Consider the following 20682-nt stretch of genomic DNA (forward strand, 5'->3'; position numbering starts at 1 on the left):
GCTCCCTGATACTTGATGACAGTCACACTTCTGTACATAGCATCCATGTTCCATAACTTAACTATTTAATGATCACAGTATATTGAATAAGAAATGATTGCAAGAAAGTAATAACAATTAGAACTAAGAGTTCAGTGCTGCAAAATTGCTGTAATTGTTACCAATCTGCTATTATTATCTGCAGTGACAAACAAGGCACTTAAGTTTGTCTATTTACCATGCAAGTGATTATGAAAATTGATCTCTGCATTTCTGAACAAGCTTTCTATGTCCTACAGCAGTATGTGTTGAAGTAGGAGGTGTGGGAGGAGGAGGAAAATAAAATATTTTAAAGAAAAATATGTATAAAATCTCAGTTTAACCTGATAATGACTGCCAGCTACTAGGCTGATTAGAAAACAGCTGTAAACCAAGTTTTTCTCACTGGGTAAGAACAAAGCAAAAACAAGCATCACAAAACAAGATTTTAAGAAGTTTCATATTAAAGAACAAGTAATGGAAAGATTTTTCTCTCATGTTTGTGGTTCTTGTGACACCTCAAAAATAGATTTTTTTAAATTGATACTTTCTTGTGTCTGCAATATGTGTCCTTTGGTTAATTTGCAAAATTAATTTGCAAAAAATCTTACCTGAAAAAGTTCACTTTTAGTTAGTAGTCCTAAATTCACTTTATGAGCTAAAATGTAATTTCAATTATCAATCTAAAAACCACCGACATTAAGTTTTGTCTTCATCCTCCTCACTAGTCTTAAAATTGTTTCTAAGTATTTGTAGCATGCAGGTAGTTAAGGGAAAACTTAGGTTATTTGGAAAGAAAACATTCTTGATCAAGCACAGTTAAAATTGGAAAACTTTTAGAGGTGGCTGTGAGCAAAACTGGAGACTGCAATGGGAGATTGTGATGCTCAATTTTACTGTGTCTTGACAGATATTCTGTAGATCGACACACTGACCTTGACAGAATATTCAACATCTATTCAGGAAATGGATCCTTATTCCTCTCGAAGCCACTTGACCGAGAAGAAACTCCCTGGCACAACATCACTGTCATAGCAACTGAAATCAGTAAGATGAAGATAAAATTTATCTCAGAAGAATATTTGAACTGAGAAAATAATTAAATTCTACAGTTTCTATGACTTACCTTGTTTTGCTCTTATCCAGATACTATTGATAGACAAGACATCTTTAAACATACATATAAAAGTCCAATTTATATTTTAAGCTATGTTTTGCCCATTTTTCACAAAGATATTTAGGAACTCTCAGGCTCAATAAAGCCGTGTACAATATACATTAGATAAGTTAACTGGTTCCTTGAGAATTCACATAAAATAATTTGGTGCAGGTGTGATGCACTGACTCTATCCCGAGCTAAGTCTTTGGGAAAATCTTTGGGGAAGAGGAGAAAAAATGCCCCTGACATACAAATACATTGTCAGAATAACCTTTGTAAATGAGAAAAAAATTATGCTTTACCTCAGCTGATTTAACTTATCTCAGAAAATGGCTTTGTTTGAAGTCAAGACTAGGGAAATTTTTTGCCCTCCATATCTGAAGTAAACTGTGGGCTTAATCTTTCACCTGGATTCTTTACTATTCTCTTAGATACTTTCAGGCTAGATGTCTCTTGCAAACCTTTTTTCTGAGGCAACAGTCATCAAAGGGGAAAACATATGATTTTAGGGAAAAACTTTTCTGCCTTCCTTTATTCTCCTATAGATTCCCCTGGAGTCAATGTGCTTAAGAGTCTGGGAGTTGGGTAATGTGGAGAGATGAATCATATCCCCATTTTCAGAAAGATTTATATCTTTTACCTTTTCCTCTTAAATACTTTTCAATGTTTGGTTAAAAATGTTCTACATTTTCAATATGCATAGTGTGAGAATCCTCTCTGGCAATACCTTGTGTTTGGAGGTTTGTGAAGATTGATTGATGATCATATCCTGCATAAATCATTTTATTATTTTGTTTTTTGTAGTTAGGGGAGAAAGGAAACTGGTTTGGGTTTTTTATGGTTTCGTGTTTGTGTGTGGTTGTGGTGGTAGAGTTGTTCACAGACACTCTTTTACTGCTTTATTGATTTGAAAAAGTAAATGTTCTTAACAGCTCAGCCTCATGGAACAACTTTTGCAATTAATTATTTGTTGAACTGATATAAATAATACAACTCCCTAACAACTCAGTGATCTGTTTTTAATGTAAATCAATTTGAGCATACTTTATATGATATGTACACATATATATATATAAAACAATAGAAAAACTTGTTTCAATTATACATAGGACTTTTATGTATATGTAATGTATGTCATCAGAAAATGAAATATAATTGTTTTACTATAATCAAGAAAATTGAACATTTCTAATATCTTTTGGAAAAAAAGTATTGGATTTTTTCATATACATATCTCTTTTTATTGTAATATTTTTTCTTTTTTTCAGATAACCCTAAACAAAGTAGCCAAATACCTGTCTTCATACGGATTTTAGACATAAATGATCATGCACCAGAGTTTGCCAACTACTATGAAACATTTGTTTGTGAAAATGCAAAAGCAGGACAGGTAAACCAATACTGATATTACCAAAGGACTTGTAAGGAAACTGTCCTGCAGTGCCATCATGAAGAATTCAACATATTAGTTTGAACAGCAGTAGACTAACCCAGCCTCTTAATTTCCTATCTTCTGCAAAAAATACAAGTTGATTCCAAAAAGGACATAAAAGATGAAAGATAATATCCTAGTACAATAGCATAGGATATAATAAAAAAATGATACTTTTAGGTGATTTTTCATTTATAATACCAGAAAATATTTTTCAGAAATGGGTTTGCATAATGCTAAAAAATGCTTTATGCTGTACAATAATTACATTTATTTCTGGATTTTTATCATTGGCTTAGTTAATGTAGCAACACCTTCAAGTACATGCGGCAGGAAAATCTTTATTATGTCTCAGTTAAGAAGGTGTGTAAACCAAGCTTTTTCAAAAATAAAGGGCAGTGTAACTGTTTCCATTGTAGGTTATAACTCAGTCTGGCATTGTGTTGAGTCTGGTCAAAGATCACATATATCCCTTTCTAAACTGTCTCAGAATTCTGTAAAATTCTAAGACACAAGAAAAAAAGTTAAGGATAAAACAAAGTGATTATTTGGATTCAAGTAAGTAGATAAACCAAGAGAACTCAGAGCCAGCATATTACAAAAATGTCTTAATATTGCTGCCTTCACGACATCATCTATTTATGCTAATGCTAGTCAGTCCTTCAGTATAAAATCTTGTGAAGAAAGATTTTTTCTTTACAAGATTTACCAAAGAAGTGGATTTTGTAACAGAGAGGGTACTCTAAGATTATCTCTCTAAAATGGCTCACATGTGAGCCTCTTCTCTAGACTGATTAATTTTTGACTGGAAGAAAAAAGCTGAGATCATTATTTTCACTTACACAAACATGAGTGGGTTTCTACTGTAGGAGAGCCAAGCCAGGATGAAGCCCTAAGAGGAGCTTAGGTCTATCCTCATGGCTCACCAGCTTTAGGCTGTCATCATCCAGCCAAAACAGTCTGGCTTCATAGAAAATATGTGGAAAGGATCAGAATGTATAATATTTTGTTTTTCTTTAGAGCACAGTGACCACGCAATATTCAAGGACTTCATGAAGATGGGAGATATGGATAGGCATCAGGAACCATGCTCATGTTTTACCTGATTTTTTTTACCAGTGTTTATTTAAGTCACAGAGGCCTCACTGAAGGTAGCATAGATGGTACCTAAGATGAGTTTAGTTTTTCAGGTATTGCAGAAACCTATGCAGAGCAAGAAAACGTGTCTTGTTCAATTCTGATCCAATTCAAGTGATGTTTTATAAATTTTTTAACAGATAGAAAAATAAATAAAAAATGGAGAAAAAAAAAGACACAATGGATTATAAGAAGACCGCATAAAATTATATTTATGTTTCATTCATTAAATATAATATCAGAATTCAGGCAAAATGGGTTAGGATGGAAGAAGATACCTTGATTAAAAAAAATCACTTCCCTTTGAAGAGCTATTTGACAACTTTTTTATTCTTTTTTTAAAGAATGTTTTACTATTTTTCATGTAAATGATATAAATAGATGAATATACTTCAAAGGAAGCGATGAATTAAATTAAAACAGTGGAAGGAATTATCATACCAGAAAATTGAAAAGAGAGTGCTTTTCATAACAACTAAGGTTTATAATCACATCGTCCTGTCTTAACCAGTGACATAAATTGCCACTTAAGACTACAGTTCAAGCCTTAGAGAAGGTACAAAAATTCTCCAAGCTTTTGGCTGTTAGACCCTGTTTTACTTAGGCTGTTAGGCTGTTTTACTTTATGACTTTTAAGCTGAATGCATTCAGATAATTCCAGCTGTTATGTTCAAACAGATGCCGTAGAACCTAAATTCTGTTACTGTAACAATGTCTCATTACACAAGACAAAATTGAGGTAAATAAATTTTAAAATCTGAGTGTGATGACTGGTAGAAAAGTGAGTCATGTATTTTATTTGCATAACATAAAGAATGTTTCAAAAGCTGAGAAATTAAGATCTAATTGAAATTAATCTGGTGCAATTTTGCCAACCAGCAAACACAGGTTTTGTCATATATTTGAAGAAGTTCAGTCCAGGCAGACTGGTTGTCAATTTCCTTAATGCAATTTCCATCTAGTCTAACATACTTGGTGAAATACCCATGAATGTATGAAATATCATTTACCTTTCTGGTAAATTCTGTACTTACCTAATAGCAGATATGACAGAGACCCATTCAATAGGTATGCGTGTCGTTTTTCAGACCTCCTACATATCTAATTTACCAATATAATTTCAGAAATTATTTTCCCTCATTGGAAAATCTCACAAAAATACTAGAAATAGAGTGTGCACCAAGTGTAGCCATAGAAAAATGAGAGATTCAATTTGGCTTTCAATTTCTTAACAGCTGAGGTCTTCAAGAGAGGCACCGGAGTTTGTATCTGAACATTTATGCATAATTGGCTTAGTATTTCAGAAGAGAGACTACCTTCAATACATGAGAGTACTTTTATTTTGGTGCTTAAAATAACAATGAATATAGAAATATGAACTTGAATGCTTTGGCCAAGTGTGCTAAGTTCCAAAGAACCTGTACTGCTCATGTCTAGCAGTCCCTGTATAGTACAAGAAAAATGGAAACATATGTTCATTTCTTACTATTCCAACCCATTTTAGAGATCTCCCAAACCAGCTTTTTGATTATAACCATTATTGTTTCCTGACACATCACTGCACTGCTTCTGCATCTGGTGCCATAACAAAAAAATCAGGCTGAGAAGATAAATATATTTAGGTTTTTGGTTTTGTTTTTTTTTTTTTTTAAACCAGGACCAGCTATTAGTCGCACGCCTTTCTAAGTTTCAGGTACATCAGGAAGCATCAGAATGATCAAATATTGTTTCTCTGCCACCTGGCAACAGTACTCATTCTCAGCATCAACAGATATTAGATGCTTCGCTTGTGGTTTTCAGATAGCCTTAGGAGGGTCAGAGGAAAGAAAATCCTACAGAGTCTCCTACTCTTTTGTGTCCAAGCAACTATGGTATAACTGGGGATAAACCTTATCATAAAAGGTTAATAAAAATGTGTGTTCATTAGGCTGAAACACTTTTGTCAACATGAGAATCTTATTTCATTGGCTAGTACACAGGCTAAAGAAAAATAGGGAGCAGACTTCCTCTCATGGAATTTAGAAACTGCTAATCCTGAAGCCCCAGGGACTGTTGTGGGGAAGGCTTTGGCACAAGGTCTCTCATACCCTTGTCACAGGAATTAATTGGGTCTTTTTAGCTGGATTAGAGGATGAGTACTCTCCATGGAAACCAGGCAGATATACTCGAGAAGGAGACTGATTTAACTGCATAACTTGTTGGTAAAAGTTTAGCTCCATAGTTTATTGAAAAGTTTTTTTTTTGGCAAAAATTTAGCGAATTTCAACATTCATCAAGAATACAACATGGGTCACTACTTTCCCCCACTGATGCAATATTTTTCCTGCCATTCACAGGTTTTCAGACAACAGAACGTAGAAAGTTTGTTTCCTCCTTCAGAGATCTGGCTGATTTTTCTTTTCATTGCTCTCCATACCCTCCCTCTCTTTTTAAAATGAAGCAGAGAGAGATCACTTTTTCTCAAGCCTGCATTGCTAATTATCAGTCATGCCTTTATATACATTGTAGCTGCTTCACTAGGTAGACACCTTTTGGCTTATTTTAGTGAGAGACCCATGCTAACAGTCTTTCTTTTTAAGTAAGAATTGAAGTGAGAGTTTTCCAAATTTGGATAAGCATTCAGTCCTGCTTAAAACTGCCAACACATTTGTGGAACAGAGCCAAGCTCTGGAAACCAAACTGCTTTGCATTACTGAATGTGAAGTTTTGTGCAGTGACAGGCATCTATTCAAGCTCGCACATGTGTGATGGAGACAGTTTTCTGCAGCTAGCACCTTACAGGGGTACAGCCTAGAATTGTGTCTGTACAAGTGTGATCACTCAGGCCGCATAAGTGCAAGATGGACATCCACTGACAGCTGCATTGATTTTTAAACACTCCTATGGGCCATACCATCGCGTCTTTTACTTAACCTCTGTGATGCTTATTTATGCTTGCTGTTAGTAATACATTCAAAGTTAGCTAGTGATTGACCCTACCAGATCATACAGGCAGGAAAAGGGGTAAGAGGAGGAAAGGATAGGAGAAAAAAATCTGTTCTTCCATTGTTTCCCCATAACATTTGCACACATTGTTCTCATGATTGCCATACATTGTCTCTCTCACAGGATATTTTTTCCCCATAGTTTATTGCAGACAAAGTGGTGAGGTCTTACCAGATTCCTAGAGAAACATTTGCAGCACCAAAGAAGTTCAACAACTTTCAAGAAAGCCAGTGTTTTGAGATACAGAATTTCTGTTCTCTTCTACACCACTTCTTAAAAAATGTTAGACAAAAACCAACACTAACAGTTCCTAGACATTTCTTTCTCAAGTGCTTAGAGATACTTTTAAGTCTTTTATTACTTTTATTTCTCTGCTGTACAACGATCAGGTTTAACTAAGAGCATGATATAATAAAAAAATGAAAGCCCAAATGCTTCAAGTGGATTAAAAGCCTGGTCCTCTCTTCTGTTACATACAGAAACAACAAAAATTCAGAAGTTATTACTGTATCTGTACCTTAACAATATCTTTCTCTAGTACTCTTTGTAAGTGGAAGTACAATTTTTATATGATAATCATGTTGTATTTAAACTTCAGAAAGGTGATCTACAACACAGACCATCTTTAAATTTCTGTGAAAGTGACATTACTTTTCACCATATATAGTAAATTTTGAAAGAAAGAATTTTGAAAAAGAAAAAGGTGTAGAAATAAAATAACAACCAACAATACATTACTGTTTTGAAAAGAAGTAGCAGCAAACTTCTTTGCAAACATTTTATTTGTCTCAGGTTTTGTTTTATTAGTAGAAATGTTTAACGTGAAAGTATATTGCATGTGCCCACCCGTGGATCTCATCTTGTTCATGTTTCTCCAAGGAACTTTTCAAAACATGTGGCTGTAGTTTTTAAAGAGTACACCCTGGAGCCAAGGTGCAACAGCCATTTATTTGCATGACATGCAAGCCAGCACACACCGAAAAACCCATCTTAAAAGCATCCAGATGGTGCTGACCTCTGTGCTATAAAGCTTAGCATTTGCTTTAATGGTTCCTACATTTCTTTTAAAGGCATTCCCAAGGCTGAGCCTACAACCAAAACCTTCTACTTGTGCAGCTCTCTGTGTGTACAAGTGCAGCCTCAGGAACGCTAACAGCATGCTCTGAAGTGCACAGGGACCCTTCCTATTTCAGAATTCCCCCAGCCAGCTTCTACTTGCTTGCTGTCTTTAAAACATCTTGAAGAGTAGCCTTTGCCTAAGGATGTATGAGATACATAGAAGCAATCTGTTTTTAGGCCATTCACTCACCCCCAACCACTTTTTCAGACATAAGTACGAATAACTGTAAAATAGCCTGAACATAAACTACAATCATAGTTTTGACTGTGGTGCAAGTCCTAAAATCACAGCATCCAGGTCAAAAAAACCAAACAATATGAAACAGGACTGTAATTGAAGTATTTCCATGTTTGAAAAAAAAAAATCAGTGGAAAATAGGTCCAAACCCTTTAGCAGAATCTCTGTCTTAATCATGAAAGAAACAAATAGAATAATGAAATCATACAATGATTTAAATTGAAAAGGACCTCAAAGACCACCTTGTTCCAACTCCCTTGGCCATGGCCAGGAATATGACCCATTAGACTGGTTGGGTTGTTCAGGGCTTCATCCATCCTCACTTGGAACACTTCCAGAGATGCATCATTCACAGTGCCCCTGGGAAACTTGGTTTAGTGTCTCACGGCCCTTTGAGTGAAGAATTCCTTTCTAACATCTAATCTAAATCTTTCCTCTTTTAGTTAAAAATCTTTCTCCTTTGTCCTATCCCAATCTGCCTGTGTAAGAAGTCAATCTTCCACTCTTTTATAAGACCTCCTAAAGTACTGGAGGATGACAATAAGATCTCTCTAGAGCCTTCTCTTCTCCATACTGAATAACCACAACTCTCCCAGCCTGTCTTTGTAGCACACATGCTCCATACCCCTAACCATCTTTGTTTCCCTACTTTGGACTCACCCCAACTGGCTCACATCTCTATTATGGTTAGGACTCCAGACCTCAATTCAGCACTCCAGGTGGGATCTCACAAGGGAAGAGTAGAGCAGTAGAATCACTTCCCATGACCTGCTGGCCGCTCCTCTTTTGATGCAGCCCAGGATACAGTTGGCCTTCCGGGGTCTTTGTTGGCTCATGTCCTGCTTTTCATCAACCAGAACCCTCAAGTGCTTCTCTGCAAGGCTGCTGTCAATGACCTCTTCTCCCATTCTGTGCTCTTGTCTAGGATTGTCCTAAGACCATGTGCAGCACCTTGTGCTTGGACTTGTTGAACTTTGTGAGATTCTCACAGATTTATTTCTCAAGATTTCCCAGGTCTCTCTGGAATCCCTTCCTTCTGCTGTGTCAACCACACTACTCAGCCTCGTGTCTTCTGCAAACTTGCTGAGGATACACTTGATCTCACTGCCTATGTCATTGATAAAGATATTAAAGACATCAGTCTTTGTCAGAGCACTGCTAAACAGCATGGCTAAATGAGCACTGGTCCCAAGATCATCAAGAAAAGTTCCCATTGGGAATAATTCTTCTTGCTACTTTTTCACATTGTCAAACTGCTACAAATATCTTGTCCTGAATGTAAAAAACTTGATGTCAATGCCTATGTTTTAATTTTCATTATCTTCAAAGAAAAGTGACCCTAAAAACTTGAACTGACCCATTAAGATCCACTCAAGAGTATGATACTGTTTCTTTTTAAATACACAGAAGTGCTCATGCACATGCATAGGCAGCTCTCAAAATAGTGACAATACTGCTGTATTTTCTAAAATATGCTCATTCACATGGGAAGCTATGAAAGAAAGAAAGAAAATAATGAGAATGGTTTTATTTTCTCCAAGCTTGATCTGCTTGAAATATATTTGAGTAAAAGTATTTTTCTTGAAATAACTCTTCTGTCATAAATCTTACAGCATCAGAGACGTTGCTCTTAAGTCCTGATGAAGAGTGATCATACCTCAATGTCCCTAAGTGCATCAAAATGGGTGAATATATTACTGAAATGAAATCACAAAATGTACACAAAAGAATACTAACTTTTCTTCATATAAATGAGATACTTAAAAATAGCCAGACTACTTTCATTTCTGTGGTGATTATCACTGACAGCATTGTATTTTATTTACAGCTATAAAAGTGAAAAAGAAAAATCCTTAATTAGATAAGATTTCTAATTTCCTTTCACCTGTTCATCATTTGGAACAATTCACCTGCAATCATGGTTTCTCATTGTTCTTTTAATCTCTCATTTTTCTCTGCTAGGCAAACAGCTGGTTCTCAATTCACGTTGCCAACAGTTAGATCAGGTAATGAGGTTGGGTTTTTACCCTCCGCTTTACCCTCAACAATAATTATTTGTTGTAATTAGGTTCCTCTGCGCCTGGTAAAATTGTATTTCTCCATGTGATTTGCACATGAAGGGATTCAAATCTTACAAACACTGAATGATTACATCTCAAAAAGACCCAAGATACTCAATTACAGTTTCTGATAGTTACTGCAGCAGGACATTTTCTCCTTGGGTTTTTCAGCAAGTAATTGTAAACCACACAAATGTTGTCACTTACTCTAATTCTGTCTTCTCCCTGGTACTTTTCTATTTCTTCGGTATTTTCAAACTTGTTCTAATGTGAAAGGAAAATTTTCTCATTTAAATTTGATGTCGTAGCCCAATCAAAAAATTTTGGGTGGTTTTTTAGCAGTATTTTTAAACAGTGGAAAACTAAACTTAAACCCAATCCTGGTCTTGCTTTCTGTATTAACACTTCCAGAGGCAGATTACAGGAAAGACAAAAGCAATTGAACATTGGAAAATTATTGACATAAACTGCAATGTAGAAACCCTCTAAACAGGATACTTCACCATAAACAAGGATTTGATTAATCTTGTGAAGCAGCTAAAAATTATAAAAAAAAAAAAAAATCAAAATATCAGTGAACATTAAATGCTTTAAAAGTGAAAGTATTATGTGTAGTATATGTAGTTATTACTCTAATATAACACTTAGAAAAACTGCATTATCCTGCTTTAAGCATAGTCACATCCTTTTGTGCAAGGCTGATATTTACAAATTACCATTCAAGTTCCTCAATATACCTCAAAAATAAAAAGAAATTATAAAAAATATTTTGTGCTTTTTTTAGAAAAAGGTGTTGGAAAGTGAATGAGCTAAGCACAGATCCCTCAGCTGTTTCTGTGTTGTGTTTTGGGTTTTTTTGCTTTGGGGTTTTTAAATTATAATTCAATATTATTAACTGCAATCCAATCATCCAAAGTTAACTAGAAAAAATGGGTCAAATATTCGTGGTGCAGTGCAACACCAGCAGCAGCAAGTTTCTGAATGATAACAGCAAAAACCACTTTAATAAAATGATTCATTCTTTGAGATACTAAATACCTTCAAAAATTTAACTCTGTCCTCAAGTCCCATTAAGGTCAATGTTCCAAGGCAATATATATGAAAAAATAATTCCTTATTTGATAGCAACAAAGTTTACAGATTATATTAGTGCTACTTTTCAATTACTGTATTTCTGGAAGAAGTCACTCTGCGCCTTCTCTGGAAATAAAAGAAAAACAAGGTCTTTGATAACAAGTGGCTTTGCTATCTGTGGGATTTCAAGACACCCTGAACACTGGAAACACCTGAAGACTCAAGACATTCATTGGCTCTCATTGGCTTTGAAAGAAAAATGTTTAGCTGCTGAACTCATTCTGCCTTTAAGTGGCATAGTAATGTACCTGTACTGAGTTACAGCATCCTCTGTTGAGACTCACTCCTATTCTCGTGCTACCAGTTTTGTCATCTTGTGATTGAATGCAAGCCTGTGCTTGCAAGCCAAGGTGGACTATGGATTCTCTTTCGTGTGACACCCACCAGGAAGGGCAAATGAAGGAACAGCCACTCCCAGAGCTATCTGGAGTTCCTGTGACTCATGCAGTGTGGCATGGTGTTAAATGTTGCAAGTCAATTCATAAATCTCAGTTGTTCCCATGTAACTTTTCCTTCCTCAGTTCTGTAGCTGTTTCCTTTAGCCTCTCTGTCAGTCCAGCAGAAGATAGATTAAAAAAATAGTCAAATTTTTAGCATTTATGTGTGTCTACATAAACGTGAGTACACACATTTGCACATTTTGATGCAAGAGGAAAGCTTATGCAATCCAGAGGTACTGCTGAAGCCTCTCCTTTTTCAGCCCACTCTGCTCTGACCCTATTCTGGCACTATTATCACTCCTTCCCAGCTGGGCTTGAGTGGCCTTGTTAGGGCAGCTATTAAGCTCCACAGCCAGAGGTTTCAATTTAGGAGGGAGTAAAGCTTCTCTTTTTATTACCCCAGGAGAATTGAGAATCCTGCCAGTGCAGTACTCCAATTTATCGCCAGGAGCAGATGAGGTGGACTGAGAATTAGACCCACTTAACAACTGGTTTACACAGCACTCTCTGTCATTGCTACATGAAGCCACAGGAGGTTTATGGCTTATTCAGAAGGGCAAATGTTTCTGTTTCACTGCAAGATACTGAGTACAAATCAAAGCACATGGCTGTTCTGCAGTGAGGACTGGACTCTTTTTCATCCTTTGTTATGTGTTTAAACCATAAAATAATTTGTTTACTGTAACCTCTACTGTATTTATTTGGGAAATATTTGGCTTAGGACATCAGTTTTTGTCTTCAGATAGAGAGTCCTTGGATTTTTATGGGACATGAAAAGCAGAGAATTGAAACACAAGAATTCTAAAATAGCATGAAATGCTCTTTTCTTTATAGCTCATACAGACTGTGAGTGCAATCGACAAAGATCAGCCTGCTCGAGGACACAAATTTTTCTTTGAGTTGGTGCCAGAATTTGCTGTTCATCCAAACTTCTCTGTTGTAGACAACAAAGGTAACTGCTGACCCTAACATCTCCCTCCCCAATATCACATAAAACTTAATTCAGAAACACTTATTGATTCTGTGTTTCCATTCTAGATAACACAGCGGGAATTATGACCAGAAGAAACGGATACAGCCGTAGTAAGACGAGTACCTATCTTCTGCCCATCATCATATTTGACAACGACTACCCGATCCAGAGCAGCACGGGCACGCTGACCATCCGCGTGTGCGCCTGTGACAGCCGGGGCAACATGCAGTCCTGCAGCGCCGAGGCCTTGCTGCTCCCTGCCGGCCTCAGCACGGGGGCTCTGGTGGCCATTCTCCTCTGCATCATCATCCTGCTAAGTAGGTACCTGTTACAAGATACCTCCTTGACCAGACAAAGAGCTAGTCACTTTGAGAGTCTTGATGCTCTTAAAACCCTTATTCACATGACCCTCTAGAAAAATATCATTATTCTTTAGAAGACTGAGTGAGAAGAGTGAGACTGTGCTATTCAGACTAAATAAAATTGAAAATACAGGGTCAGTTTTAGTTACCATGCTCATTTGAGTAATGTTCATACCATAATCAGACCTTCATTTAGATCCAGAACTTTAAAATCCTATTTCTGAGGCTATGCTAAGTTTTGCAACAATGTTATGAATTATATTAGCTATTTAATGATGAAAGATTTGGATTTTTCCTGTACAGAAAATATTTAGCTCAAAAGCGTAGGATAGAAATACTCAATTTCTTCCAAGTGATAGTGAGAACTGCTGATTAAATAAGTATAAGAACAGAAGTCAGACAAATGTTTGGAAGGTAGAAACATTAGAAAGATGTGGATACATATGAAGGAAGTAGAATAAATGTTAGCTCATTATCTGGTGTTAAGAACATAAAAATTTCAACTTGCATGTTTTACAAGAAAAGTATCACCTCTACTTTCCAGTAAAACTCTGCAGGAAAGCTCTTTACTTTTCCACCTGTTCTAGCAAACATAGCTTGCCAAGGGGTCAATGGGAAGCTACAGGTGTTAGTTTATATAATTATAAGGGGATATATTTTTCTTTTTTTCAGTTTTTACCCTAGATTCAAGATAATTCTGTGATCCTCCTATATATTTGCTATAGGTATTAGAAGAAGGGCAATATCTATAAAACATATCTGTACTGTGCTTAAGGGAGGGAAAAGACTTGAGCTCTAGCAAACTGATAAACTGCTTAGATTCAGGAATTGCTACTGGCCTGGTTTTAGCATCAGCCCCCTTGGATTCCCCAGGATGTTGTCCAGGCATAGTCAGGGAATCTGCTGATATTCTGCCAAGAGGCAGAACTTGAAAGGCACCATGCTCAAGAGAAAATTATGGTTCAAATTCTGCCAGACCTAGCTCTTCACCTTGCACAGTTCTTATCATCATGTCAACAAGCTCTGCATCTTTAAAGCGATCCTGCATGCCCCGACAAGAGCAGGAGAAAAGGGAGCGTGAAATACACGCCCTTACTAGCTCAGAATGAAAACATCGCTCTGATTGGCTGCAATGCTTGAGTACAGATTGAACAAATCTGTACTAAACTTTGGACTTATCTGTTGAAGTGAGGGGAGAACGACCATCCTGTGATGCATCGAACTCAATTTATTGATCGATCAGTCAGCTTAAATAATAGTGTTAATGAACTTCATGCATATTCTGAAATACAGGTTTATGATAGGCTAACAGAGAAAACTCTAACCACACCTTTTGTTTTACTACACCATTGATTGTTTACACAAAACAAAACCAGTGTTCTCACTGTGATGCGAACGGTTCCCAAAACTTCCACATCTGTTCTCAGGGTGCCATCCTTTCCCAGAGAGAGTGTTACACTTGTTATGAGAAGACTGCCTGAGAACTTCATTGTTTATACAGTGATGCCCGAAAGAGTCTAATTGTTTATAGAAGTCAGGCTGAGAACTGCTTTGGAACTGCTTTGCAACTACCCCTCACTTTTCTCTCAATTGTATGGCCCCATGGCCCTTTCCTTTAAGCCATGCTTGAACTAAACTCCCGACACTTATCAAAGTTAAATGACCCTTGGGGTCACAGCAACAAAATATGAGACTCAGAAGAGGGTCAGGGACCATTGCTGTGCAGAACAAGTTTGACCACTTCTTGTCTCAGCCCCAGGGTTAGAGGCCCTGCTCTGCTTAGCACTGCTGACGTATTTGAATTCAAAGAAATATGTGGCTGTGGAGTATCTAAACATAATTTTTAGTCTACAGCTAGTGTGATACTCAGCATCCTATTTAATTTTTCAACAAGGTTGTATGTTATAATAGTAAAGTGGTGTCAACATGCCCAACATAGGTGAGACATATTAAGTACCAGCCTGTGAAGCTCACTTTACAATAACCTCTCAGTGATCTGCCCTTTTCTCCTACATGGAACTCTTAAACTTACTAAAGTGTGTAGTTTCTAATCTAGTATTATGAAAAGAGCCTCTGTACAGGTGCAAGGAAGAAAATCAAAAGAATACTGAATGGAACATATTTCTATTAATTTTAGATTCACAACATAATATCATGGCATGTGGAAGTTCTCTATTTCACTCTCCCCACCTGCAACATGTCAAACCTTAGTTTTTATTCACCAATATTCAGATGATTCAGAGTAAAAACTTAGCTCCTAGGACTCAACTAAACCATTCAGCACTGTTGTAATTTATGGTTCAGCAATCACTGTTATGTCTCCTTGACAGATGATCTTTCTGGCCTCTATTATTTACTCCAGCTGCTGGAGAGAGAGTCAGATTTGTACATGCACTTAAGCATTGAATTGCTACTGAAATCAATACCATTTAGACACCAGAATGTATTTAAAAAATCCTAACTTCATTTTTTTATCTCCCCTTAGACAGCTTCATTTTTGTATCAATCCTTACCTTTTCAGAAGAGTTATTCAACTCGAGTTTCATAAACTAAGGGAATCATGTTTTTTCAAAAGAAACATTTAGTAACAAAGACTGGATTTCAATTCTTGCAGTCATTGAAGCAAAAGTAGTTTTGTCAATTATATTGATAGCTTAAGGTCTTCAGGTTCTTATTTTCAGAGGGACCTGTAGATTTCATATTCAAAAGTGAATTAGACACTTGGGAATACCTAAATCACTAGCTTTCAAGAGTGTGAATACCTTTTGCCTAGGAGATTCAAATACTTTTGATGAAAGGACCCTTAGTGACTGCCAGAAAGGTGGTACTTAGAAAAAGAAAATCAAAATCAGTAGTATAATATTGTATGGTATTGTTTGCTTTTCAACTTCAGCTTAGTTGCAAATTTATTTAAAATATAAAGTATTTTTATCATTTCTCCCATAGGTTTTTTTAAAAAATAAGTTTTTAATTGCTATAAAATCATTAATACTTTCCCTTGTTAACTTGGAGATGGATTTTATCACTGCATTCCTATTAAGAATCCCATTCCAGCCTTAAAACTTTTCCTGGTCAAGAGGTGAGGTAAAATTTTGCCTCATTTATTTGCTTTCTAAAGATCTGTTCCCTCATTCACTTTTTTTTTTCCTTTTAGTATTAGTTGTCTTGTTTACGGCTCTCAAGAGACAGAGGAAGAAAGAACCCTTGATCATCTCAAAAGATGATGTTCGGGACAATATTGTGACCTACAACGATGAAGGAGGTGGGGAAGAAGACACACAGGCCTTTGACATTGGCACACTGAGAAATCCAGAGGCAAGGGAGGAAAGTAAGATGAGAAGAGATGTTATCCCAGAAACAATATTTCAGATAAGGCGGACTGCGCCTCTTTGGGAAAACATCGATGTTCAAGATTTTATTCATAGAAGGCTAAAGGAAAACGATTCAGACCCAGCTGCCCCTCCTTATGATTCATTAGCAACATATGCCTACGAAGGAAATGATTCCATAGCAAATTCTCTCAGCTCCCTGGAATCACTTACCACAGAAGGCAACCAAGACTACGATTACCTCAGTGACTGGGGACCGCGGTTTAAAAAGCTGGCAGATATGTATGGTGGAGAGGACAGTGATCGAGACTGAGGAAGTAATCTGTGACCTGGTCAGTGTTAGTGGAATTCATGTCTATGTTCCTAGATAAATAAAGTGGCCTACTCTCTTACTTGGGAATAAAATATTTACAAAAAATAGGTGTTGTCTTAGTAAGGGTTTGCTTAATCAATAAGTCAACGTGAATGAATATGAACGATTGAGATTTTAAAAAAACACTACAACCAACCTTCTATGCCTAGAAACCTCTGATGAAAGGGTTTTATAGGGAATGAAAAGACAATAAAAGGCTTTTTGCGCCTTTGAGAATTACATGGAAACTCCATATTTTTAAATTGCTTTGCTTTACCTTTCCTACTATGTTGGATAGTGTGCATCTGCATTGTAACTTAATCTCAAAAATATACTTTAAAAAGATTAATATTACTGCCATATTTATTGAGTTAAAAATGTCTGTGTGTTGATTCATCCTGATATTTTTATATATGTATATTTATATTTTTGTATTTTTATTAAATAAATTAGAATTTATAAAAAGACTACTTATGTAGTTTGTCAATCATAAAGAACTGTCCAATCTTTCTGAACAAAGGAAAATTTGTATTGTGCAACACTTCATTTTTGAATGCATCTTATATCAGATTAGTGGTTGCAATGTACTGTGCAAGAACGATATGGAGAGAGGGCTCTGCAATGGGAATGCAGTGTAGAAGGCAGAAAGGACTATTTTGAAAAGGTGATTATAAATAAATGCACTCTGACTCGCAATTTGTATTGCTACATGGCAGAATAATACAGTTTCATGGTGAAGCTCACTCACACATACCTTCTTACATGAACATATGACTACTGAGAGGACTGAACAGATCGATGCCTAGGGATCTAAGGAACTATTAAAGTTCATTCTGGCAGATATGAAAACAATTTTTAATATACCTTCAAAGAAACTGGATAATTGAGCTACCATCAATAATAAAAGGAAGGTTATGATATACTAATCTTATTTTGGAGCTTTGACACAATAAGAAAAATCAGGTACATTACTGATAGTTTCTTTTAAATAAAGGGAACCAAGAAACAAAAACAAAGTCTAGTTAGTATTTTATTAAAGTTGTTAGTGTTCTATTCCTTCAAAGAAGTGTGTACATTCGCATATTTCCTACAGCCTTAATGACAATCAGCAACTATCTTTTTTTTAAATATATTTGTTGGATATGGTTTTCCAATGCACTTATTTTTTCACAACACAGAAAAAGGAATATAAGTGGACCACGTGATCTAACAAAGTTGAAGCGTTTATCCATATTTGGTAAAAAAAGAAGTATATAAACCTCAAATTTATGGAAAAGGAGAAACAGTTTTGACAATATAGGAAGTATATTATCCATAGCATTTCCATTTTTTAATGTTGACTTTAAAGAAAATCAACACCTACAGATGTTTCAAAAAAAAAAAACACCTACAAAATAATAACGTTTCAAGGTTTTCTCTCTATTAATGAACCATTTTCCATGTCTTTTTATAATGAAACTTAAGATACACATTGACAATGTTATGTGGACTATTGAGTCACTTATCTCTTACCATAAAAATAATAAAGAGGATTCAACCTCAGAGACCCTTCAGCCAGACATAAGAACACACTCCTGATTATCTTTTTACTATGTTGACTTTCAGATTATTTATAAAAAAATATTTCTTTATTACTCTTTGTTTAGTCCTTCTACCATACTCTTCTGCCAGCCCCGAGGATGTGTCTCAAGTTTCTTTCGCACTGAACTCCTCTTTTTGCAGGGGAAGGAATGTCTGTGTGTTTGTGGTTCCAAACAACCACCTGAGTAGCTTGCTGTGAGATGTGCATCAGGTCTGTGATGCTCTGTTGAAAACAAAAAACTTTAGTGTCACAGGAATGTCAAGATAACCTGCAAATATGTAGCAGCTATTTACATGGATGTGATGCAGATACAGGGCATTAGTGTATAACTTCATGACATAAGAATGATTATTTCTGTTTTGTGTCTTTTGGAGGTGAAAACAAAAGAGTTATGGAGTCTATGTTCTCAACCTGTTCCTGGGAAAGTGAAAGTACACAGGAATCCATTAGTCTTTGAATTCAATTTCCACAACTTTCAGACATTATCTCAAGATAAGATAGAGGAAAAAGCAAAAGGAGAATAAAAACCCCTGTCCCTGAAGAGAAATGACTAGGGGAGAGGGGAGGAGTGACACCCAAACAAAACCAAAATAGAAGAAAATATACAATAAACTTTTCTGACTTATAGAAAGTGTACACCAAACTTCATCTTGCACAGTGCAGGACATCTTTCAGCAATCTTGTAAATTGTCATCAGAAGCCTGAATATCACACAGTAAAGTGAAATGACAGAGGAGAGAAAAATGAAAATCTATCCTCAAGCAAGAACTGATACATGCAAGGTATATACCCCTGGAGTTGACTAAGTTTATAAATTGTCAAGACCTGGAGCAGGACACATCATAGGATACCAGCGTGACTTCAAAGAGGCTACTAGCAAAGGCAGGAAAACAGGAACAGGGTGTGAGAAATTCCTCTTCCTTGAAGACACAAAAATATCTTAAGAATTATATATTCCACCTAGAAACAATTTTATTTCTGTATTTTGGAGGGTTGGGGATTTTTGTTGTTGTTTGTTTGTTTGTTTGTTTGTTTGTGGGGTTTTAAATTTGTTTTGGTTTTGTGGGTTTGTTTTATTTTTTTGGTTTTTTCAGTTGTTTTTTTTCTTCAGTAACAGAAAGCAGAAAGAAGTATAATAGAAGTCACCCTACAGAATGATCTCATAGAGACAAGTGCTCAGTATCACCATGTCACGGTACCACTGCGGTAATTTGGAAGAGCAGAAAGTTCAGAAAATCAGTCAAAAAAGGTATCTCCCTCTCCTTCTCTCACCCTAGGTTTTCTCATCCCCTGAGTCATAGCCACTAAAGAGAGAGAGAGAGGCAGAGCCTTTTGTTTTCAGAATGAGACTCTCCCATGCTTTCCGATTTGTTCACTGGTGAATCCAAGAGCCCTGTAATTCTTTAGCAATATGTGTTTAAAAAATTACCTACATGGATTTACAGTTCACAGAAATTCATGTAGTTGACATAGTAAAACAAGTAATTTCACAAAACTATTGGGAATTTTGGGCATTCACACAATACATAAAAGTAGTTAATAAAGTTGATTGCCAAAGACACAGAGGAGGAAAAGAAGGTTATGAGAAGTCTCTTAGAATTTGATGGCTATTGCTGGTTTACAGGTCCATAATTGGAAAACCTGGATGTAGCATTGCAGTCCCTGGGTGAGCAAGGATAGGTTGGATTCAAATCTACACAGGGACACTCAGCCAATGTCATTCAGCCTTAAATGCAGATGCATCACAGGCCAGAGAGCTGGATGGTGCTAAGACCTCAACTAATCACATGTGTAAGTGAAGGAAATTGGAGCTCCTACAAAAGGAGCTGAGGGAATAAACTCATGGCTGTTTGTCACAAGGACCATTGAGTGTGTGTCATCTTTGTCTCTGACCACCAACTCCAGGTTACACCTGGATGCAGCATGGATACTCCTACCCTAGTGTGGTGGAAGGAGCTAACTGACACAGAAAATGCCTTGGAGTTGTCCCATACAAAAGGTACTGATTAAGTTGTTAGCTTCCTTGACATTTCTAGATGAGTGACATTGATGTGTACAGTTTAGAGAAAGTACAACAAGAAAATAACCTCTAGAGACCAGGATTCAGCTGGATATACAAATAATATAGGTCCAATAATGAGCACAAGTGCTGATTGGCAGTGGGATATGCCATACTGGTTGAGCATCAAAAAACAAAGTAAGAGACGAGAGGGAGGTCAGAATTCCTTTCAGTGATACTTCTGCAGATTTTCCTTCCGCTGTGAGAGAACTGAGGCACTGAAGTGCTGGGCATTTCATAATTATGCACCTCTTCATCCTCTGTGAAGTCAACTGTGATTGTTGACCAAAGTTCTGGGTCCAT

The 20682-nt window shown here is 36.3% G+C and overlaps 1 protein-coding gene across 1 annotated transcript in view; it reads left to right on the forward strand.

The window, feature by feature from the left end:
- Positions 1 to 17174, forward strand: part of CDH9 (cadherin 9) — a 66635-nt gene extending 49461 nt beyond the window's left edge. Inside the window, exons 7-11 of the mRNA XM_063162372.1 lie at positions 929 to 1065; positions 2446 to 2567; positions 12557 to 12674; positions 12761 to 13012; positions 16212 to 17174. Of these exons, the coding sequence (XP_063018442.1) occupies positions 929 to 1065; positions 2446 to 2567; positions 12557 to 12674; positions 12761 to 13012; positions 16212 to 16699 (1117 nt within the window). The 3' untranslated portion in view covers positions 16700 to 17174. The remainder of the gene's footprint in view (positions 1 to 928; positions 1066 to 2445; positions 2568 to 12556; positions 12675 to 12760; positions 13013 to 16211) is intronic.
- Positions 17175 to 20682: the final 3508 nt, after the last annotated feature.

This window comes from Melospiza melodia, chromosome 1, assembly GCF_035770615.1.
Source record: "Melospiza melodia melodia isolate bMelMel2 chromosome 1, bMelMel2.pri, whole genome shotgun sequence".
Classification (NCBI taxonomy): domain Eukaryota; kingdom Metazoa; phylum Chordata; class Aves; order Passeriformes; family Passerellidae; genus Melospiza; species Melospiza melodia.